The sequence below is a fragment of the Haliotis asinina genome, chromosome 1, assembly GCF_037392515.1.
Source record: "Haliotis asinina isolate JCU_RB_2024 chromosome 1, JCU_Hal_asi_v2, whole genome shotgun sequence".
In the NCBI taxonomy this organism is placed as follows: domain Eukaryota; kingdom Metazoa; phylum Mollusca; class Gastropoda; order Lepetellida; family Haliotidae; genus Haliotis; species Haliotis asinina.
Window position 1 is genome coordinate 99,584,419 of NC_090280.1, and position 24,699 is coordinate 99,609,117.

Consider the following 24,699-nt stretch of genomic DNA (forward strand, 5'->3'; position numbering starts at 1 on the left):
TTTATTTCGGGGTTCTAGGACAGACAGATGTTGCAATGTTCTACTTCTTCACTTAAATCATCACACTCTGTTTTACTGACATAAAACAGTTGGAACAAATCATCATAGAAAAGCTGGGGGAACTTCTATGCACTACTGTGTGGTGTGGTCCTGTACATGGAGCTCAGGTCACAAGTCAGTTGAAATTATAGTCCTTGGATGGGTGACCATGTTTAACAACTTGACTCCAGAGAGTACTAGGACATCAGTCCTTCCCTACAAAGAAGCACATGTGATACATGTGGTCTCACCTTAGGCAAGTGAGTTTGTTCAAAATTGCCTTTGTTCACCCAGCAGAAAATGGGTATATGGGTGGATCAGTCATGTGACAGTTAACTGTCTAGTGCCTCACAAGCAACTGGGGTTATCTGGGGTAATAATTATCAGATTCTGTTTACAGCGTCCAGTGAGCAAGTGGTCAGATAGATAGCAGGTGCTGTGTATGAAGTACTATTATTATTATTATTGTTGTTACCATGGCGACTAATCTGGTCCAACATTTTCAAGAAATAACAGATTGTGATGCTGATGCCCCAGGTTTGATTCAAACCCATTTCTGATACAGTGAAAGCAATATGAAGTCCATCACTTACTCCAGTCTGAGCTCTGAACTAGGGCATCTTGATTCTGATGTGTTGATAGAAAAAAAAAAAAAAATGAGACTGAGTTCGAATCTTTCCCTTAATGATTCTCTTTCATCTGCATTTGTCTTTCAATGAAGGAAGACCTGACCATGCATTTTAATAGTCCTGTCCCAGATTATTGATGATGCCCAGCAGCTTGGCAAACTGACATCTATTACTTTCATTCTCCAGCAGCTCAGACTCAGGGTGAGTTATGTAGAGACTCGTTCAACAATGTTTCCTGCCATCAGTTCAGATGTTTTTTCAAGCTGCAAAATTTAGAGAAAAGGCCATCGATCTGCTTAAGTCGTGCCATGAATTTGACCATGTTTGCTGATAGCTTGGCAGTATGTGGGGAAGAGATGTGTTGGTAATGGGCCTGTTACTCTGTGTGTGTGTGTGTGTGTGTGTGTGTGTGTGTGTGTGTGGTTGCGTGCGTGCGTGCGTGTTTGCGTGTTTTTTTGGGAGGAAGTGGGAGAGATGTGTTGGTAATGGAGTTGTTACTGTGGTTTGGGTGTGTGGGTAGTTTTGGGTGTGGGGGAGAGATGTGTTGCTAATGGGCCTGTTATTGTGGTGTGTGTGTGTGTGTTGTTGGAGGTGGAAGAAATGTGTTGGTAATGGAGCTGTTACTGTGGTATGCGTGCGTGCGTGCGTGCGTGCGTGCGTGCGTGCGTGCGTGCGTGCGTGCGTGCGTGCGTGCGTGCGTGCTGTTGTTGGTGCAGATCTCTATGTCTACAAGGTAGGGTAGTGTCTTAGTTAGTTGAATCACAGCAATATAATCTTTTCTCCCTCTCTGTCTCATGCATATATATTGGGATCGTTATTTAGAAAAGAAAGTGTCAGAAACTAGATACTCTGATTCAGAAGGAATCATTGATTTATCATACCCATGTCTCTTATGCTGAATAATGATCTTTAAATCCATCACAGATGTAAATAATAGAGTGTATCAACTCAGAATTTGAATTTATGATATATCTATCTGCATTTGTGTGTCAGAAACAGTTAAGTTTATGATGCTTATCACAGAATTAGTTGACTGGCCAACCCAACAGCATCTGAGTATTTTAACACCGATACAGTCAGACTTGCAGTATTTCTGCATCAGAGCAATCCCAGATATCTACGGAATGTCGTGTGGAATGTTGAGAGCTCAGACAACAAGACTACTACTCATATATTGTATTAAAGGACTATACTGCACAAGCCTGTCTGAAATATGCCTGTGGACAAGTTTGTTTTAATGTGCTGAACATGCTGAAGCAGATCTAATGCCTTTGAAAAAAATTATTTACCTGTTATTTGAGAACTTCCAGAAAATACTGATTGTGATCAATTCTATTTCCATGTGTCCTTGAATGGAGGAGGAAGTCACGATCTGAGATATATCAGAATTTATTAGCGAAATGGGAATAGAGATGTACGACTTTAACTGTAATTGATCAGTATTTATGGCGTCTTTCAGTCCAGTGTGATTGGTGATTAAGGAAATGATTACCTCTGATTGGTTCCATAATCCCTATCCGAAATGTTTGTGGCAAAACATATTTCTACCGTTTAGCTCACCTGACTTAAAGTAAAATGTAAACTAATTTAGTTGATTAGCAACCCTAGTAATGTGATGATAGCAACAGTATTTTTTGTTTCACTGTCAAACTTTCAGCATTAAGGTGGATTGGCCACGTCAAAGTCAGCATAGTATGTGAGAGTTGGGTATTCTTGTTAAACTGCAACATGGTTTTTCAGGTTTGACATAACAAACCTCACAGAACACAGTCCTGACTAGTTCAAACAGTTTACTGACACATGCATGCATCTTGTGGAGACCCAGCTTTGAAGTGATCTTCTGCAACCCATGTTTGTCATAAGAGGTGACTAACTGCAGGTGGTCAGACTTGCTGACAAAGTTGACAGATGTCATCATATTCCAGTTGTATAGATCTATGTACATGATGCTGATCACTGATTTGTCTGTCTGACATGGTTATTTTCAGACCATATAGCTAGGATATTGCAGAGTTCAGCTGTAAAAAAACAACAATCATATACATATAAGTGCAGTGACCTTAACTCTTGTAACTGTGCTACATGAACTTTATAATTTTTTAGGGGGTTGGAGGGGAGGGGCATTCCAGAAACAAATGAATTGTTCTTCATGCTGGTGATGTTTCTAGGCTTGTTACAAGGTCAAGGATCTGAGTCAATTCAGACTTTCATCCTATTTCATGAGCATGCCCATGATATTTATGAAGTTTTGTTTACAGCTGCCAGATCAACTCACTGACGCATTCAGTGCCATATCAGTAGTACAGGGCTCCAGATAATTTTTTCAATATAGGAGTACTGGAAAAAGTCAAGAGTAAATTTAGAGAACTGAATGAAATTTAATGGCATGTAATTATTCTTGTGTTTTGTTTCATATATGCACCACAACATTGCTACTTTGTGTAAACAGATCAGTAAGCAATAAAGCAATACTTTTTAATACATACACCAATACAGCCTTTTCCTGGAGCCCTGAGTATTAGCTACACCTTTCAATGCAGTGTTAATTATGCCTCATTCATCCTGTGACTTGTATCTGAAACTGTATGTATCAAGTCTTTCCTTTGCCTCTTTCTAGGTTGAAGAGATCCGGGGGATGATAGACAAAATATCTTCAAATGTCGATGAAGTCAAGAAGAAACATAGTGCAATCCTTTCGGCACCTCAGACCGATGACAGTAAGTACTACCTACCTATCATGTGTACCTTAGCAGTTTCAGACCACTACTAGTTTTTCTGATAGATCAGGAAGTATTTCCAACCTGACAAATGCTTCTGGCCAATGGGCAGATGACAGTATGTACTTCCAATCCGACAGATTCTGCTCATCACTGGCAGTAAGTTCCTCCAACCTGACAGATACTTCTTTTGACAACAGACTGGTGTTAGTTTTTCTTATAGGTCCTTCTTGACAGTGTCTGACTGAAGACTATAGTTACACCCAAGCTGTGAAATCCTTCTGGTCAGTGTTCAGCTGAAGACAGTAATTACACACACCCTTAGAGATCCCTCTTGATGGTGTCCAGCTGAAGACAGTAATTACACACACCCTTAGAGATCCCTCTTGATGGTGTCCAGCTGAAGACAGTAATTACACACACCCTTAGAGATCCCTCTTGATGGTGTCCAGCTGAAGACAGTAATTACACACACCCTTAGAGATCCTTCTTGTTGGTGTCCAGCTGAAGAAAGTAGGTACAGCAGCTTGTCAGTGTGTAGTAAGAAGGATATATCTGGTTGGGTTCATCTACTATCTTCATCTGGACACCATCAAGAAGGATCTCTCAGCACTATCTACCTACTTTCTTCAACTGGACACTGAAGACAGTAAGTACACCCAACCTGAGAGATTCTTCTTGACTGTGACTAATCACTGACAGTTAAAACTTCCAGTCTGATCAATATGTCATGGTGGCTTCGACCTGATGCTAGTCTTGCTTATGGTTTGATCTTGTGTAAGTGAGGGTCCAGCGACAGCATGTAATTACATCCTGACAAATGTTTCTCATCAGCAGTGAATTTACTAAAAAAATTGCATGTTATCAGTTCATGAGTGATGCTCTCATTATTGTCTTGCTTCAGTTAGGTGACCGTGGATCATAATATCCAGTGTGGTATTCCATTGCAAATAGCCAAAAACTTGTGATATTCATAAGTGATTGTTTGCTTCAAGGCATTTTGAATTTCGAGGTAATTCGTGCTAAAGTTTCAGGAGCAATTGACTATCACTATTTTAGAGCAGTTTTAACAGCTAATGTTCAGAATTTGTGATATACTCTGTCACACGTTGCTGGCTATTTGATGTGGGGTCTCTAATAACACACACCTTGTCCTTTGATGTCAGTTTATTGATCTTTTTTTCAGAAATGAAAGAAGAATTAGAAGACTTAATGTCAGAAATCAAAAAGAATGCTAACAAAGTGAGAGCCAAGTTAAAAGGTATGTTCATGCACTTTGACTTTGATCATCTTGGTAAATATAGGCCTTGATAACAGCTTAGCATCAGCAAGTCATTATTTTTATGCAGACTCATGTTGATGTATGTTTTAGATTGTCTACACACTGACGTCATTTTGATATTTGTCTTATGGATGCCAACAAATTGTGTTTGTTGCAAAACGTGACTGAACAATTTTTTTGTCCCACTGACTCAATACAGGATATTAATTGTGTTTGTGGAGACAATTTATACCATGCTGATAAGAGGAAACTTCAGAGTGTTTGTTCAGCTACACAGACACATCCCACCCCATCCCATCGCCTTCCACCCCACCCTGCTAGCCAACACATAGTCTAACACAATTACTAGCCCATCACTCACCCACCCTGTCAGTGCTACCGCAGTACCCCACACCCAGCCATCCCCAATAACTTACCCATACCCCACTACCAGTGTTCCAGCCCTGTCTAGACTGCCTTGTGTCTAGAGGTAGCTTCTTTGCTGTCATGCACTGGCTCCTGCCAAGTCTGATCTAAGTAGAGACTAAGCTGGATTAGTGCATACTCATTCGCCTTCACTGGAGCGTGAGGACTTCGTCATCCACCTTCTGATGCTTACCTTCCAGCAACAGATGCATTCATTTAGAAACTCAGGATAGAAAGCCTGAGAGAGACAGTGTCAGTGATCAGGCAGTACAGTTCAATAAAATGCTATTGGTATTTCTTGGCAACCTGCCCAGTACTTCCAGTCAACACTAAACATCATGATTTAAGACCATTATGCAACAGAATTAAAACAAAATGGTGGGTGCTGGGTTCAAGCATTTGCTTATCATACTGAAGACTTGTTTGATTTCTTGCATGGCTAGTGTGTGAAACCCATTTCAGGGTTAATCCTTTTCAAGGTTAGACATGTTACGTAAGTATGTGTCATTAGATCCTGGCTTTCTGTTTCTGATCTGCTCCAAGACAGAATCTGTTGTATGGTTAATTGTGTAGGTGGACTGCTATTTCTGACTGTCTAAATACCTTTGATGATATTAAGATTGACAGCAAGTCAGTGATCATCATGGATGTGTATGATATATACAGACATACAACAGCAATGGCAGACACAATCCAAGAGATTCAGTCCTCAAGATTCATTCTAGCAGAAGCAGTCCTGTGACTCTGTAGACTGTCTAGTGTCTACTTTCAGGAGGAGTGCTGCCAATTCCAAGTGTGCAGACAGTACTGATGTCTGAATACTGCAGATGTAATCCTGCAGACCCAGTCCTGCATACTATCACACCAAATTTGTCATACACAATTCAGCAGACACTATTCAGCACACATGATTCAGCCCATGCTATTCAGCATGTGCAATTCAGCAGACACAACTCAGCACATGCAGTTCAGCAGACACAACTCAGTACATGCAGTTCAGCAGACACAACTCAGCACATGCAGTTCAGCAGACACAACTCAGCACATGCAGTTCAGCAGACACAACTCAGTACATGCAGTTCAGCAGACACAACTCAGTACATGCAGTTCAGCAGACACAACTCAGCACATGCAGTTCAGCAGACACAACTCAGCACATGCAGTTCAGCAGACACAACTCAGCACATGCAGTTCAGCAGACACAACTCAGTACATGCAGTTCAGCAGACACAACTCAGCACATGCAGTTCAGCAGACACAACTCAGCCCATGCAGTTCAGCAGACACAACTCAGCCCATGCAGTTCAGCAGACACAACTCAGCCCATGCAGTTCAGCAGACACAACTCAGCCCATGCAGTTCAGCAGACACAACTCAGCCCATGCAGTTCAGCAGACACAACTCAGCACATGCAGTTCAGCAGACACAACTCAGCACATGCAGTTCAGCAGACACAACTCAGCCCATGCAGTTCAGCAGACACAACTCAGCACATGCAGTTCAGCAGACACAACTCAGTACATGCAGTTCAGACACAACTCAGCACATGCAGTTCAGCAGACACAACTCAGCACATGCAGTTCAGCAGACACAACTCAGCACATGCAGTTCAGCAGACACAACTCAGCACATGCAGTTCAGCAGACACAACTCAGCCCATGCAGTTCAGCAGACACAACTCAGCACATGCAGTTCAGAATATATGACTCACCACATACTATTTGCACACACTATTTAGCAAGAACTATTCAGCGCACACTATTCAGCACACAATTCAGCATTTACTATTCAGCGCACAGTTCAGTATACAATATTCAGCACATATGATAGCTACATCACTCAGTAGAGGCAGAGCAATTGTTTCATGTTTGTCTTATTATTCAGATTGGTTCAGAAATGTTACCATCAACCAGTAGGGATTGATGCCTAACTTCCAGATAAGGTTTCTGCAAGCTCCTACTATGGCCTGACATAGCTGTGGGATGCAGTTGACCGTCTGCTCCTGTAGTCAGCCATTGATCTTCCCTTCTCCAACCATGTTTGTCAATGAAATTTAGGGGTATTTTTAGCCGGAACAGTTTTGCGTGTGTCATCAGAAATGCCAGAATGGCATCCAATGGAGGTGGTGGTGCCTTGCGCCAATTCTACTGCTGAAGTGTAACACAGATTGATAGGATCAATAGTGGCTACAGCAACTGGCTAAGATTATTTCCACACAAAATAAGAAATTAATTTGCCAGGTGTAATCAATACAAGTATGAATAACATTGCCAGGTGCATACTGGCACAGTTTTGGGATACCGAATTGCGTGCAGTGATTGCCCAACCAGAGACTGGAAAAGACTCCATCTGAGTCAAATCATAGGGGTGTCTTCTGAAAGATGCTGTGGAAGTCAGTCTTCACAGTTTTCCATGTTTTACACGATGGCTGTGTTGCTAGACGATCAATTATCATCACACAATATCTTGCAGTATTGATTTGTTATTATGATAGTGTTGTGGTTGAATGGAGAGGGGTTGTGTAAAGGCATGGTGGGTGTGTTGGAAGCATTCACGCAGGATTTATTTTCACGAGAAAAATACTGGCAAAGTTATTAAAGCAGATGTAGCTGTTTATAAAGCCTGTGAAACGGACAAGAAATTGATTACTTTAAGTGTTCATGGGTTGAGAAAAAGACATTGATTTCATTATCATTTTGGTCAGTTGTTAAAAGGATATTTATAAAAATAGAGATGGTTTGTGGGTAAGAAATGGTAAATGCATTTTTTTACACAAAAGGAGTTTTAATTAAATGAGAACAATTTAAGTATTGTTAAATCATGACGTATGAAAGTCTTATAGCTTAATGGTCATGAATGGCTTGATCAATTCATGATGAGGCAGAAATTTCTGTAGTTTTAGAGAAGTACCTGATTGGTATCACTCACACTGTCCCTCATTCATTCATTCATTCATTCATTCATTCAACCATTCATTCATTCACTTCACTCACCTACAAACTCACTTGCTGACTTCATTTCATTCCTCGCTTCATTCAGTCATTCATTCTTTCACATCACTCACTCTTACTCCATTTATTTCTTCACTCATTCCATTGCTCACAGAAGGGAAATATTAGTGTATTAGTTTGATGTCTTCTAATGGTCTTAAAGGTGACCACGTGCATTTGGTATTAAGGTTAAATTTGGCCTAAATTTGGATATCCCCATGAATGAGGACAATTGTTTATGGATATGCAACTTCTCCATAGGCGACTCTAGAATCTGTACTGAGACATGGCCTATACAGAATATGGAAGATATATAATCATAAGCTCAGCTTCTATAATGCCAGTCAAAGAAATCTTTATTGCGTGACCAACTGACTGGTCCAGTCTGGATAACTTGCACATTATTTCAGGCGTTCATTGTATTGCAGGAATATTGTCGTGTTAAACGAGGAACAGCCACAGAAAAACAATCACCCAGTATGTCAAATATGGTAATTGTAATTTGTGCTGTGCCAGTGTTCAAACAGGGATGTAGGTAATGACGACCATTATAGTGTCTCACAACGGTTGTTTGATGACTCATGACATTATAAGACTTGCTCGCCATTCAGCAACCTTTTTCAGTGGTAGAGCTGTGTCATTCTTGCCATACAAGCAAAGCCTTTGTTAGTCAGTAAATTGTGCCCAGCCTTGAGTTTGCTAGCATGATTGTGGGGAACTGTTGGCCATGAGGGGGTGGATGCCCTCTAGGAAGCTGTTCATCTTTTTGTTCTTGGATGAAAGTCATTGCTCTGAGATGCAAAGGTTGTTAGTATCTGTAGCTGTAAGCAGTGACCTTTTTACTCTGACCTTTGATGATGACATTTAGCTGTGTCCAGAGTGGTAGTTGTAGGCCTGTGTAGTTGTGTTGTAGGCATGGTCTAGTGTTGTTGTACAGGGTTGTGTCTCTTGGATGTGATCTTGGGTTCAAATCCAGGTTCACATAGATTATGTTTCTTGGTTCATATTTGTGCTGGTGGTTTCACCAAAAAGGTGACCAAACAGCACACTGTAATGCTGTATTAAAAAATAGAGAAGAAATAATCGCTTATTATGCCAACTGATTGGAGATAGCAGTTCAGAACCGTAACCTATATATATTTGAGGGACTTATAACGTAATAGTAGGATCGGCATGTATGTTTAGTGCCACTAGTCCTAACACTCTCGTAAGTTCCCAATATATTGTAATACATATTGCAATATGTAATATGGTTGGTCGGGTAGCCTAGTGGTTAATGTATTCGCTTGTCATGCTTAAGACTCAGGTTTAATTCCCCACATAGGTACAATGTATGAAGCCCAGCTCTGGCATTCTTCTTCCACGATATTGCTGGAACATTGCTAACTGTCAGCGTAAAACCATACTCACTTGCATGATTAAAGCATGTAACATTGTGTACAGTACCTAATTCATATGTTAAGAGTGGAATAACTATGTTATCCATATGCTTATTGCTGTGTACTTACGTTATCCACATGTTGGGAGAGCAATAATGATGTGTTTAGACAAGACTCGAGAGCATATTATTTCCAAGTCAGTTTAAGTGCAGACATTTGGGAAAATTTGACATGTAGGGAGTGGGACTGAAGGGTAGGCAGAGAAGAAACCTTTGCCCAGTTTAGGAGACGCCATGTGTTGTGTGTGTCGGTTCGTAACTAATCCGCAAGGACAGATCTGCTGAATCAGCCTTCTCTGTACAGAATGATGTCATAGTGCTTGCTGATTTCAGGATGCTGAGGAGATGTCTGCCGTCACTTGATCATCATGTTCCAATGAAGACATGTAAATTAGTCAAACTGGAGAGGCTGTTTGACCCTATCATGGTATGGGACTAAGACCTATGTTAATGTGGCATAGGCTGGCCTGTATCAGACGAAGCCTTGCAAGATACTTGCAGATAAACTACAGCCATTAATCGCATTGCTATCGATTTTTCTTATTATTTGTGAGGAATGGTTTTTAGGTAACGGTAATGTCCAGTTGTTTGCGGATAAATATTTGAAACTGCTTCCCTCGTGACTGGGGATCTATGAAGAGCAAGGATGGAGGAGGGCTGCCGTGACACTGGAATCTGACACAGCGTAGAGCTGCTGACCTCAGCAGATTTTGCTCCACAAATATTAACAAGTAGACACTTGAGTGTTCTGTTTTGTCAGTGACAGAAAGCTTAGTTGTTCCTCAGCTTTCATGTCAAGCAGAACTCAAGGGTTAGTTCGAATCAATGATAATTACATCTCTGTCCTTCGTTCAAAGTTGGGCCAAGCTGAAGGGGAAACAAACATGGCGATTCCACATGCAGGTGCTATCCCAACACTTTCAAATCCACTCACTCACTCACTCGCTCACTAACTGACTGACTCACTCACTTGGCATCAAGACTTCAGTGGTCTGTGACAGACCATCTCTGTGGAATAAGTGATGTTTCGTTGCCTGCTCATTATGATTGTGTTATCCAGTGTTGCTATTTCACCTCCGTGGTTCCTCGGGGCATGTGCTTCTCTCCCGACAGTCATAAATCTTTGGAGCATCTCTTACCGACAGGTTCGTCAATACCAGCCACAGGAAAGTCAATGCTTCTCATAAATATCTCACACATTCATCAGAGACGATGCAGAATAGTATTTGCCGTGGATGAATGCCTGTCGGAATGAAAACTGTGTCATCGTTGTATTTATATCAACTGTGACCCAGTACAGATAGATATTGATTTAGTGAAGCCAGGACATGAGATTGTTGCCGGCTGAGCAGCTCTAGACCGGATGAACAATGGCCAACACTTCTCCCTGTTCCCTTGACATGTAACTATAGATAGCCTATGTTCCACCCTGAAACTATTCTGTTCTCCTCCACCTGTTACACCCAGTTGTGTGGGGTCTTTTTCCAGAGATGGTCGACATTCACAATTTTTGACAGCTTTACATGTGCCCTAAACCCATAGTGTAGCTATAAATAGCCATGCTGCTTAAAGTAGTTCATATTGGATTGGTCCCTACTTACAGTATGCATGGGACAGACTGGTATAGGACGCAGGCCACCAGCTGAAGGACAGGCAGCCAGAACTCACAGTGGCCATTGGTGGTGCCATGATGTACAGGGATGTACATTTCCTTGTCCCATTTCTTCATTTTACTTCCAAACATGGTACACATTGTTTATGATTATCTGTAGTAATGCTGTGTACACTTTAAGATACATTAACATGGAAGTGTGGATCAGCTTATTAACTGGATTGTCATCAGGTTATTTCTGTTCGTCTGGTGTTTACTTTCAGTTTTTCATATGAGCATTGTCTGCCATGAATACCTGCATAATCAAGCATTGTCTGCCATGAAGACCTTCATAGTCAAGCATTGTCTGCCATGAAGACCGTCACAGTCAAGCATTGTCTGGCATGAAGACCCTCGACTTAAGCATTGTCTGCCATGAAGACCTTCATAGTCAATCATTGTCTGCCATGAAGACCTTCACACATAAGCATTGTCTGCCATGAAGACCTTCATAGTTCAGCATTGTCTGCTATGAAGACCTTCATACATAAGCATTGTCTGCCATGAAGACCTTCATAGTCAATCATTGTCTGCTATGAAGACCTTCACACATAAGCAGTCTGCCATGAAGACCTTCATAGTTTAGCATTGTCTGCTATGAAAACCTTCATAGTTCAGCATTGTCTGCCATGAAGACCTTCATAGTCAATCATTGTCTGCTATGAAGACCTTCACACATAAGCAGTCTGCCATGAAGACCTTCATAGTTCAGCATTGTTTGGTTTAAAGACCTTCATACTTAAGTATTGTCTGCCATGAAGACCTTCATAGTTAATCATTGTCTGCCATGAAGACCGTCATAGTCAAGCATTGTCTGGCATGAAGACCTTCATACTTAAGCATTGTCTGCCATGAAGACCTTCATAGTCAAGCATTGTCTGCCATGAAGACCTTCACACATAAGCATTGTCTGCCATGAAGACCTTCACACATAAGCATTGTCTGCCATGAAGACCTTCATAGTTCAGCATTGTCTGCCATGAAGACCTTCATAGTCAATCATTGTCTGCCATGAAGACCTTCACACATAAGCATTGTCTGCCATGAAACCTTCATAGTTCAGGATTGTCTGCTATGAAGACCTTCATACATAAGCATTGTCTGCCATGAAGACCTTCATAGTCAATCATTGTCTGCTATGAAGACCTTCACACATAAGCAGTCTGCCATGAAGACCTTCATAGTTCAGCATTGTCTGCTATGAAGACCTTCATACTTAAGTATTGTCTGCCATGAAGACTTCATGCTTAAGCATTGTCTGTCATGAAAACCTTCATGCTTAAGCATTGTCTGGTTTGAAGACCTTCATACTTAAGCATTGTTTGGTTTGAAGACCTTCATACTTAAGCATTGTCTGCCATGAAGACCTTCATAGTTCAGCATTGTCTGCCATGAAGACCGCCATAATTCAGCGCTGTCTGGAATATGGTAAGACATGCTGTTGTTGTCGTTAAGATCAGGGTGGTATGGGTTCATCTGCACTATGATGCATGATAAAGCATGGTTTCATATGCCAGAAACATCAACATATCATTTATCTATGTCTTATCTATTGGAAACCCTCTGTACCACTTTTTGTTCCCTTTTCATCTCGACAAACAAGGGGAATGGCACTATGTTTTTAGTGTTGTCTGACACCATGGTGAGCTCTCATCATCAATATTGAGATTCACAACAGAGATTTTTGATTAGGAAGTACAGCAACACTACCAGCAGCAGCTCACAGATCACTTGATGACATAACAGCATTTGTCAGTTGTGACCTTGACTCATCAGCTGATATCAGGAGTTGTGTTAGCGAAGGGATCACTGTCAAGATGCTCATCTGAGATCTGGAAACTGAAACCTTGAATGAACAATCCCATCATGCTTATAGAAATGCTATCAATTTTTTGATAGCATAGTCCCATTGAGAACAATGGTATAGAGATTCTTTGTGTAGTTTTTGAACTGAGGGATGAAGTCAAGGGGTTCCCCTGTCATATTACAGATTACTGATTCTATCACTATAGCATCAAACCTTGAGCAGCCACAATGCTCTTTATGAAAGCCTTCTGGCCAACATTGTGTATATTACCAACTACAAGGACCTCAAGTCCTGGAGCGGTGGGGTAGCCAAATGGTCAAGACCCAGGTAGCCATCTGGTTAGAGGGTTTGCTTGTCATCAATGTCATGCTGATGACCCGTGTTTGATTCTCTACATGGGTACGATTTGTGAAGCCTTTCTGATGTTGACTACAGTGATTCTGCTGGGATATTGCTAAGAGTGGCTTAAAACCACACTCATTCAATTCCTTACCTGATCTGGGGTAGAATTGGTCTCCAGCAACTCAGCTTGTAAGAGGTGACGATAGGGTTTTCAGGCTTGCTGACATGGTTCATGCATCTCATTGTATCCTAGTTGCATAGATCGATGCTCATGATATCAGTCTCTGGGTTGTTAGGGCCAGACTCAGCAATAAAGAGGCCTCTATAACAAAGCTGGAATATTGCTCAGTGTTTCATTAAACGATAAACAAAGCCATCAGTAATCATAAGGTATAATACACTTGTTGATTATGACTGTATGTATTCATTCTTCAGTAGTGTTTTGTGTTTGTTTCATGCTCCATGAGATAAAATAAAACTGTTATAGTAGGTGGAATAACATAATAAATTAATGTGATGTGTGTGTGTGTGTGTGTGTGTGTGTGTGTGTGTGTGTGTGTGTGTGTGTGTGTGTGCGCGCGCGCGTGCGCGTGCGCGTGCGCGTGTGTGTCTGTGTCTGTGTCTAGGTCTGAGTGTCTGATCATCATTACAGTGTTGTTTTCACTCTTCCGCAATGCTTTGTTGTCCAACAGCTCAAGTTCTACGTAAGGTTAACTATAATACTTTGCAGCAGCGTGGATGACAATATCTTCATTTACTCTAATCAGTGACACTTACATTTATTCTACATGCAAAGTACATGAGTAACCAGCAGCCATTCAGTGATGGTGCCAACAGTGTTGTGTCCCACCTGAAGATGCTTGGGCTGTTTAATGATGCTGGACCAGGGTGTGAAGTGGCATTGGGTTTCCATAGTAATGGCCACAGTTTTGTTGCTTATTTGATTGTTTGGCATAGCTTTAAAGGGCTATGTGAACTGTTGCATTTTGGTTCATACAATATTGATACGTGTTATCGGGACATGTAGGCAGTTGGGTTATTGTTTCATTTACAAACGTCAGTGGTTGTTGACATTTAAGGTGGAATGGAGATTGAGATTGTGGGCATTGCTACACATTTTTTCAACACAATAACCAACCATGGTAGGTCATTATGGAAATTGTGTGCATTTTGTATAGGAGCTATCAGAGCAGTGGCTTGCTGTGGTTCCTTGGGAATGGATAGTCTCTGGAGTGATCTTGTTATTTTCTTGTATATTGATTTGAGACCACAATGCCCCATAATGTCATCTTCCTGTTGGCCATCGGCATCTTGACATGAATGAACACAGAGATTGAAACTGGGATATTTACTCAGACCAGATTAACTGAACAGCCAGTGTCAGTGTAAAGGAAGCTTGTCCTGTTCTTCCTAGGGACAGATTGCCGTCTGCTCTTTCATTATACAAATTGAAAAGTCTGCAAACGAAATTTTCACTGAATATTTTCGCTTTGGTTATTAGATTATTTATGCAGTGAACTGTTAAGTTTGTATTAGATAAAGGATGTACGTCTCTGATGCCTTCCCTTGGGATTACCTGGTGAACAAATTGTTTCCCATCTTTGAAGAGTGTGTTTGATCCCTTTGAAGAGTGTGTTTGTTTGGTATTTAAAGGCAGGTGGTAATATTGTCATATAGTTTCACACATTAAGTATGTTCTAAGTTTGTGACAGATTTTGGGGACAGTTTGGAAGGAGGTCAGCCTGTGTAAGCATTAACACGAACACTGAATGTCAGTGTTAATTGATAAGCAAAACTAGAGCATTTGTGTTATAAACACTAAATGAGTAGGTGTAGTGAGAGATAGGCAGTAATCATACCTCACACATAAATGTCACATTCTCATTGACTCAGTGCTCTTCTACTATCCGGAATGGCAATCGATCCTGCACCCTCTTGGGAACCTGTGGCCCTCAGACCCCCTGCTGATTTTCAGCTGAAATCACTTTCACCTGTTGCCATCCCTGTAGTATTTATTATATTCAATGTACCCCACTTACAGTAACAGTTTTTATGTACCTTGCTGGAATTGGCAAACTCATTTGGTTCTTCATGGTAGAAAGTCTTTATCTCAAATAACATGGAATGTGATTTACAGAAATTACTGATGTTTTATGAATGCAAATCATTGAAATTGAGGTAACTCTAAATCTATTTTTCTTCTTTGTTTATGACAAACATCAAGAGTAGATAGAACTTATGGGCCCCTCATGACCAGTGAACTACTTGTAATATGGAAGGTCCTGTACCAGTGCTCACAACTGTCTGAGAAGTTACTGTTATTAGTACTCATCACCGATGTGGAAATGTCCTGTTCCTGTACTCACCAACCATATGAGAATTTCCTATTCCAGTACTTAATGCCATTGTGAGTACTTCAGTACTAGTGCTCACCAAACCTGTGAGAATTTCATATATTAGCCCTCACTGTCCTTCTAAAAAGGTGCTGTACAAGTACTCACTGCCTCTGTGAGCAGGTCTTATACTTGAACACACCGCCCCTAGGAGAAGGTCCTGTACTATTACTCATCACCAATGTGAGCAGTTCCCATATTGGTCCTTACCACCTCATCAGGTACACCCGTACCTGTGTTTGTGGGCATGTTGAAAGTGCCTATAAGCTCTTTCTCCTACTTCAGACTGCTATCATATAACTGAAATACATCAACCCAACTCACTCACTCACATCTTCTTAGGACCTATTATTCTTCTACTTCTGGTAAATGACTCCTTGGAAACTTGAAAGTGACATCCTCTTGGATCGTCCTTATCAGGGTCCCTTGGCATTCTCAAATGGTAGTTTCCAGGAAAACAGCATCAATGATCACCAATTACCCTGTGTTCAGCTGAGGCAATAAAAATATCCCCAAAACAAATCAAGTTAGGCGAGTCAGGTTTTGAATTAAACCAGCAACCTCCTCCTGCACTATGACATTTGTAGCGATGAGAGCTGTTTCAATTACAGGGGACCTCTGATATTCTGCTTGTCTCAGACTAGTCGGGAGGAGAGTCATCTAATGAATACATACAGCCAATTGGCTTGTAGTAATTTACCTCTGTGTCTTCAAGTCAACACCGAGACTCTAGAGTTGACCAATGTTCTATGGACGTCTTTGTGGTTGACCATTGTTAGTACTAGTCTGTGTGTTTATAGTGTCATTTACTCAACACCATTTATGTCCATATCTTATAGAGGTTGCTGCCCAGTGTTGAATTAGGGGGCAGTGTTTTAATGTTGTTTGGTGTGTGTTGGTGTGAGTTGTGCATATGTGGGACTTTGAGTTGTGTGTGTTGCTGTAAGGCTGCTTGTCCTGGTTGGATCAGCTTCAGTCTGATTTAAGCATCTATAGATACACTGCACATGGTGTAAATCACGTTATCAAGTCTTCATTGTGCCTGGATGCAGCAACAAGCAGCTTGGCCACAGTAGAGACGATGTTGCAGGATTATATGGTGTTGTTGTAGGCTGCCCTTGATGAGGCTGGAGTGAAGATTAGATTGACCAGTGATCCGCCGTCATCTATCCTTACAGAGTGACGTGCCTGTGCCAGAGACTTGCTGATATCGCAGTTTGTCAGGAATAGCATATGTAGACACCAAGTGCTAATTCCACATAAATGCATTTATATGTCAGATTCCTTATTAAGGCTTATGTGGAACTATTCCCTGAGAACATAAAGAACACCACATGTTTTGTGTATTTGTGTTGTTAAAATGCTATGCCATGGCAGATAAAGTGTGTATCTTAATCATCCATTCTGACCCCTATCCCTCAAATATGAACCCTCAGTTAAGAGGTGTTTCATGCACTGTGTAGTCATTGCATAAACTGCTGTGACACTACATGACCCATTTGCCATGTGTGAACATTATCTACGTAGGGTGCAGCTGTGGTGTAGGTAGTTATTGTCCTTCCTTGACTGTGTTGAGATTGATGTTCTGTGTCCAGTTTGTCCTTGTTGATCAATAATGTTGGTGTGCACTCCTGTCACAACTACAACAGATGTCTGGCCCACACTTGGTCAGAATCTGGCAGGAACAATTAGCTGTCAGTAACAATACATAGGAAAAGAAAATCTTTTAAAAGCAAACTAGGTCATTATTAAGTCAAGTAAGGCTGAAATGACTTGAACACATTTGTTTTGTCCTGCCAATACTCGGTGCTGAATGAGCGGTCTTCTCTCCTTCTAGTATCAACTCTCTGGTAGTAGATTATTGAAGCCCCCAATGACTACCCAACACACAAATTTGTGATATATATAGGAATGGGTCAGCAGCATTCTCTGATCTGCATTCTCTGAAATGTCAGATGTACATCTCTACAAAAGCAAATAAGTGTGAAAAAACAACAGAATATGTAATTAAGGTGAAGGTCAGGATGCATATGCTCTTGGATGTGATGTTTAGCACTCTCTCAGAGAACATAAGGTTTCCTTCCCTGTGGTATATTTCATGTTGGTAGAAAAAAACAGAAGCAAGGTAACAAACACATACAGTAAGTTAATGTCAACAAGAAAGAAGAAAATTGGGCAAGCATTTGATCCCCAAATCAACATGCTGGCAATTTGTTTCAGTTTGACCCGTGAAGATGTGGGTTAGAATTGATATTCAGTAACACACTCTTATTGTAAGAGGCAATTACTGGGATCGGATGGCCAGACTCACTTGGTTGACAGATGTCATTGATTCCCTTTTGTTTAGATTGATGCTCATGATGTTGATACCTGGATTGTTTGGTCTAGACTTGATTATTTACAGCCTGTGACTAAAATATTTCTGATCCAAAATGATATTGTGTTGCAAATTTACGGTGTTGCTGCTAACACATTGGTTTAGGTTGGTTGATGTTGCAATAGTCAGAGAGGCCTGTTAGTTTCGGTATTCACCAGCACACCTTGAAGTGATTGACAAGACAATCTCAGAAAGGACAGTATGTATTCTCACTGCTTATGACGGGGGATACTCTGTCTCAGCTGTCAGTGGCACTTGTTTCTTCATCATATAACAGTTAGGCTCACAGTCTGTATCATCACAGCTATTTACAATAGGATGCATGGTCTGTACATTGTCATAACAACATATGACTGTATGAATCATAGTCTTTACAGTGCGACATAGTGTCTATGTTACTATCACAATAGTTACCAGTCATTGCAACTTGTAGTGATAGGACGTCTCTATGTCATCACAGGAGCGAACACTAAGACACACAGTATGTCATCATTACAGCTTGTAGCAATAGGATGTCTCTCTGTCTCTGTGTCATCACATTATTGAACACTAGGACACACAGTATGTCATCATTACAGCTTGTAGCAATAGGATGTCTCTCTGTCTCTGTGTCATCACATTATCGAACACTAGGAAACACAGTCTGTCATCATTACAGCTTGTAGCAATAGGACGTCTTTCTATCATCATCACATTCACTGAACAACAGGGCTCATGGTCTCGGCCATCATCACACCACTGAACAACAGGGCTCGTGTTGTCTGTCATGACAGCACTGTACAATAGGCCACACAGTCTCTTTGTCATCATCACAGCAATGAACAGTATGCCACACATTCCCTGTCATCATCACATCACTGAACAATAGGTCACACGTTCTCAGCCATTACTGCCCCAGCCAGGTAGACCAAAGCAAGGAAAACACACTGCTTTGTTGGATCATGATTGTATTATATGATCTAGCGGCTCTTGAGCACAGTAATTCATATTTATTGGCGTATTGAGAGCTGGCCGGACATATTGACTTGATTGTCTCTGTACAGTACAACAGTCCATGATTGATGTGATGCATATCGATACTAGGAGTGGAGTGTCCGGAGGCACACAAAAGAACTGCCCGTGCTGGAGCCTTGTAGATGTTCTGGTGGTGCTTGTTCATGGTGAACGTCTGTTGTGGCGTCCAATTAAAACCAATCTATTTAATGTCATTTTAGTGTATTGATGGTGTGGAGAAACAATGGGTCTCTTTCATCCTGGGTCAGGATAGGTGGTTAGTTTGTATGGACTGGATTATGGATTGAGCTCGGTGGATTGTAAAATGTGAACTCTCGTTCTGTGTTTGTGACTTGGAGTTGATCTTTATGACCTTCAGAACTAACAAGGGGGTCCCCCAAGATGGTTAATGTATTTGCTGACAGAATTTGAGGTTTGTCTTTGCAATGTCAATGCTAAAAAATATATGTCATAAATAAACATAAATGGGTAGTCAAAATAAATTTTAAAAAATAAATAGAAAAATCGTGTCCTTGACTACGCCAAAGGAGAGAGTAGTGGTCACAGTAAAATTGCAGCACAGTTGGTTGTTAGTTGGTTGTTAGTTGGTTGTTAGTAATATTACAGCCATATGAAGGTGGTCTATAAACAATCTGGATCAGACAAGCCAGTTATCAACAGCATGAGCACCGATCTACTTTACAGGCTCTGTGAAGACAAGCATTAATTGTAGACCATTATGACAGCATTAGTTTTGATGATGTCACAGCCTTTATTCGTCCCTTTCTCAGTCTGTTTGATGTCATCCAATAAGAACAAAACCTCCTTTGTAGGACCTTCAATTTGTGTTATTTGTCAACACTGACATTACTGACGAGTGATAATTTCATCTGTAAGTTGATATGGCATACAGCAAAGGTCGATATCACTGGCCTTCTACCAGCTGGTGACGATTTGTTTTCTGAACCTTCCCATAATGCAAGACTGCTGAAGAAGCTTCATGTGTATTGAAGCTCGGGTCCTGTAGAAGCGTTGAGGAATAGGATCAATATGATGATGCTTTGTTAGCTCTCAACTATATTGTGGCCTTCCATGTATCCATATGTAAAAGTGGTATTGCTGGTTGATATTTAACATAAATATATCATGGTATTTACTTTTTGTTGTGAATATGTACATACCTTCTGCTCATGCTTGAAAACAAAAACACTTCCAGATCTGGACATATCTGTGCTTGTGTCAAGAGATCACTATTGGGATCAGGTGGTCAGGCTCACAAAATGTCATCTTTATGAATTACTATGAAATTGTAAAGATTTAAAAATTGAAAGTGAGAAAACCTTTTCCCTTTCTGTGAGAAATCTGTTCTAAAGTCTGTGAAAGTTTTACAAATTTTACTCCATCTTAAGCATGTGTTTGTGAATAACTATCAAACAGTAATGACACCAGGTGTTTGAGAAATTGTGCTTGCAAATAGCAGTCTCCAGCACAAAAAGGGAAGGAATTTCTTCACCTGAAACTAAAATTGGTACAACAAACAGTGATTAGCATCCTTTACCTCTTTTTTTGTTACTATTTATCAAATTTGGAAGTATCCACAGTAGGTGTACAAAATAATTTTGAAAGGCATTATTACAAGACAATTATCATTAGTATAGGAAGTGATTTTAATATCCCATAATCCATGTTACTGTTGGTAGCACCACCATGAGGCTAGTTTATTAGGGTTACTAGCATCAGTGAGCTGGAGGTGTTTGAGAGCCTGATTCGTGACCCATCCACAGCTAGGGAGAACGTGTAATGTATGTGATGTTGCGGTGTTGTGACGAGGCTGATTATCCGCCTGCCAATCTTGAGGCATTGATAGCCTCACTGTTACGGTCTTGGTGATATTTATTGCAGTCACATGACTGTTGTGTAATGAGTTGCCCAGGGCCCAAGGGAGCCAATGTCCCATGTGATGAATAACATGATGCCGACCAGGCGATTATAGAACTAATTCTGTGCTGACATGCTGTACATGTGCTGACATAGCAATAATTGACATCTTTTTCCTCATATCAGCTTGTGGTTACTGTTTGGGATTATGAGACATCTGATAATCAGAAAATCTATGCTAGGTTGGTATGCTCAGATAACCTGGTGTTTATGATCCTATGACACAGTATCTTGTGCTGGTACATACAGATAACCTGGTGTTTATGATCCTAAGACACAGTATCTTATGTTGGTACATACAGACAACCTGGTGTATATAATCCTAAGACACAGTATCTTATGCCGGTACACATTAATAGCCTGGTGTATATAATGCTGAGACACAGTATCTTATGCTGGTACACACAGATAATCTGGTGTATATACTACTAAAACTTAGTATCTTATGCTGGTACACACAGATTGGGTATATGGTACTAAGATATACAGTATCCTATCTTTGCTCCCATGAATAACCTGGTATACACCAAGCCTCTGTATATCAACACATGTAGCTTTGATGTATCTATAGTGTTTGAAGTACAGCCTGGAGACAGTGAGGACCTTGTCAAAATGTCCTTAAACAAGCACCTTGTTAAACACCTTTATGTACATGCTCTCATATTTGAGTTTGTATAAAAAGAGTTATGCCATATACTAGATATTTAGACGATCTGTATCACATGTGTAATTGTACAGTATAACTTAGCAAGCAATTGAGTATCATCATTTACATCAATAGTGAAATGGGGAATAGGTGAGCCCTAAGTTAAAATTCAGTGTTCAGAGTTGCCTCCCTTGAGCATTGGTTCAAACCCCTGGTCAACATGAAAACGTGCCAAGGTTATCCTCACTATAGTACCCAGGAGCATAGATTTCTCCAAGGTAGACATCTGAGGCAGGCAAGACACTTTAGGCTTTGCACCAACAACATGCATGCCGCGATATAACCAGAACACTGTCTACAGTTGTGTTGAAACCAGTGAGTGAATGAGTGACTTTTGTTTTACGCCGCACTCAGCAATATTCCAGCTATATGGCGGCGATTTGTAAATAATTGAGTTTGGACCAGACAATCCATTGACCAACAACATGAGCATCGATCTGCACAGTTGGGAAGGGATGACATCACAGTGTCAGCCAAGTCAACGAGCCTGACCACCTGATCCCGTTAGTGGCCTCTTGCAGCAAGCAGAGTCACATTTTATAGCAAGCATGAGTTGCTGATTGTCTGTTCTACCCCGGGACCTTCACAGGTCGTTAAAACCAGAGAAGTAATGATATGATTACGTTGTCTTGGTTAAAACCAACTCGCTCAAGGTTGTGACCTGTTTCTGCAACCAGAGAGTGTGAGCCTAATGGTTAAAGTGTTTCCTCATCACAATGAAGGCCTAGGTTCCATTCTCCACATGTAAACAATTTGTGAGCCCATTTTTGCTGTGATGTTGCAGGAATATGGCCCAAAACTGCATAAAATCATACTCACTCACCCACTCACTCACCAACTTTCTCACTTCAGGAGACCAGTAACAGTGACACAATATACCAACAATGAAACCGCCAATCTGAAGAGGCTAATGTTTCCTCCTGATTCCCTAGTGAAAGATAATCCTCTATATTGTATCTGTTGTATGTTGTTCTGTATCACGCTGGCAGACATTTTCTTCCATAAATCGTATGTTGTTATTGGACAATGGTGGCAGCGATATCAGTGGCTCATTGTGTAACAGAGTTTGACAGTGTGGAAACTGTTACTTGGTATGGATCCACTGGGAATCCAGGCTTGTAGCAGGCGATTTGATTGGTTGGGTTTCATGGCTCATTTACCGCTGGTTCAAAGAGTGTTCTTGTGCATGGATGATGTGGATGAGTTACTGGGTCTCAATTGTTTACAGACTGCTGTCATAGACCTAAAATATTGCAGTTAGATGTTGGACAAAAATACGAACATTCAAACTAATAAACAATCCTTCTCCTCTTCCTCTTCTATTTTCTCCTTTGTGTAATGAATGTTATTGTCATAATAGATCATCAGTCATTTACAGCGTAATGTTGTATGCCAGAATTGTACAGGCAAGATATTCTGTGAGTACAGACTATCCAAAGTACCAAGTCAGCAAATCTGTACTGAAGTGTGCAATTTAATTCTGTTGTACCACCCTCTCGTTATAAGAAATTGTTCATGTTATTTCTTTTATGTCATTAATTTCTTCAAGATCGTCAGAGAAAACATCAGTAGATCATGTGTCTCATGAATGTTTTCCAGCAACCATGGTCAAGGCACTGCTATTGAGAACTGAACCTTAATATTCAGAGAATGAATACATGTGTCATCACTGACATACAAGCATGGGTGACTGTTCAGATTGTGTAATGCATAAGAAAATATCCTTGAGCAACACAGTAAAAGAACTTTGATATGGGATCGCTCTACACTGACAAGGTATTTTACCTAGGGTAAGAAGGACAAATACTGTAATAGTGATAAGGACAAACCCTATACTGCAATCGAACATTAGTGAAGGCAACTCCTATACTTATGGAGCATTAGGGCAGGCCCTGTAGTATTTGCATTAGTAAGGGGAATTCCTGTAGTGTTGGAATATGAGAACAGTGAAACTCTTGTGGTGTTGAAACATTAGTACAGGAAAACTCCTGTAGTGTTGAAGCATTAGTACAGGGAAATTCCTGTAGATTTGAAGCATAAGTACAGTGAAACCCTTGTGGTGTTGAAACATTAGTACAGAGAGTCTTGTAGTGTTGAAGTATTAGTACAGGGAACTTCCTGTGGTTTTGAAGCATTAATACAGGGAAACTCATACAGTTTTGGAGCATGAGTACAGTGAAACCCTTGTGGTGTTGAAACATTAGTACAGAGAGTCTTGTAGTCTGGAAACATTAGTACAGGGAAACTCCTGTAGTGTTGAAGCATCAGTACAGGGAGCTCCTGTAGTGTTGAAGCATCAGTACAGGGAACTCCTGTAGTGTTGAAGCATCAGTATAGGGAACTCCTGTAGTGTTGAAGCATTAGTACACTGAAACTCCTGTAGTGTTGAAACATCAGTACAGGGAAACACTTGTAGTGTTGAAGCATCAGTACAGGGAAACTCCTGTGGTGTTTAAGCATCAATACAGGGAACTCCTGTAGTGTTGAAGCATCAGTACAGGGAAACTCCTGTAGTGTTGAAGCATCAGTACAGGGAAACTCCTGTAGTGTTGAAGCATCAGTACAGGAAACTCCTGTAGTGTTTAAGCATCAATACAGGGAAACTCCTGTAGTGTTGAAGCATCAGTACAGGGAACTCCTTCATTCAGACTTTCATACAATGTCTTGGTTTGTGTGTTCGCTCGCAACAGTGAAAATTTAGGTTTGCGGGTCTAAGTCACCTATTTCCCAGTCACCTATACTTGTTGGATGAGTGGATTGGGTGGCAGGGTTCAGGGACATAACTGCCTTTTGTGTCTTTGTGTACATTTCAGGAATATTCCTGTGGTCATTGTTAAACAATACACACTGTTGTAATTTACATGTATTCAATTGCTGTTCTTATTCTTTCAGTAATCGAACAAAATATTGAACAAGAGGAGCATTCCAACAAATCGTCAGCAGACCTCAGAATTAGGAAAACACAGGTACTGTAGCAACTGCTTTGTATAAG

The 24,699-nt window shown here is 40.8% G+C and overlaps 1 protein-coding gene across 2 annotated transcripts in view; it reads left to right on the forward strand.

Annotated features, from left to right (window-relative positions):
• The window catches only part of LOC137256507 (syntaxin), a 74,327-nt gene that overhangs the window by 30,494 nt on the left and 19,134 nt on the right, over positions 1-24,699 (forward strand). For both annotated transcript variants that reach the window (XM_067794354.1, XM_067794347.1), the window contains exons 3-5: positions 3,286-3,385; positions 4,572-4,646; positions 24,600-24,673. In XM_067794354.1, coding sequence (XP_067650455.1) covers positions 3,286-3,385; positions 4,572-4,646; positions 24,600-24,673 — 249 coding nt within the window. The remainder of the gene's footprint in view (positions 1-3,285; positions 3,386-4,571; positions 4,647-24,599; positions 24,674-24,699) is intronic.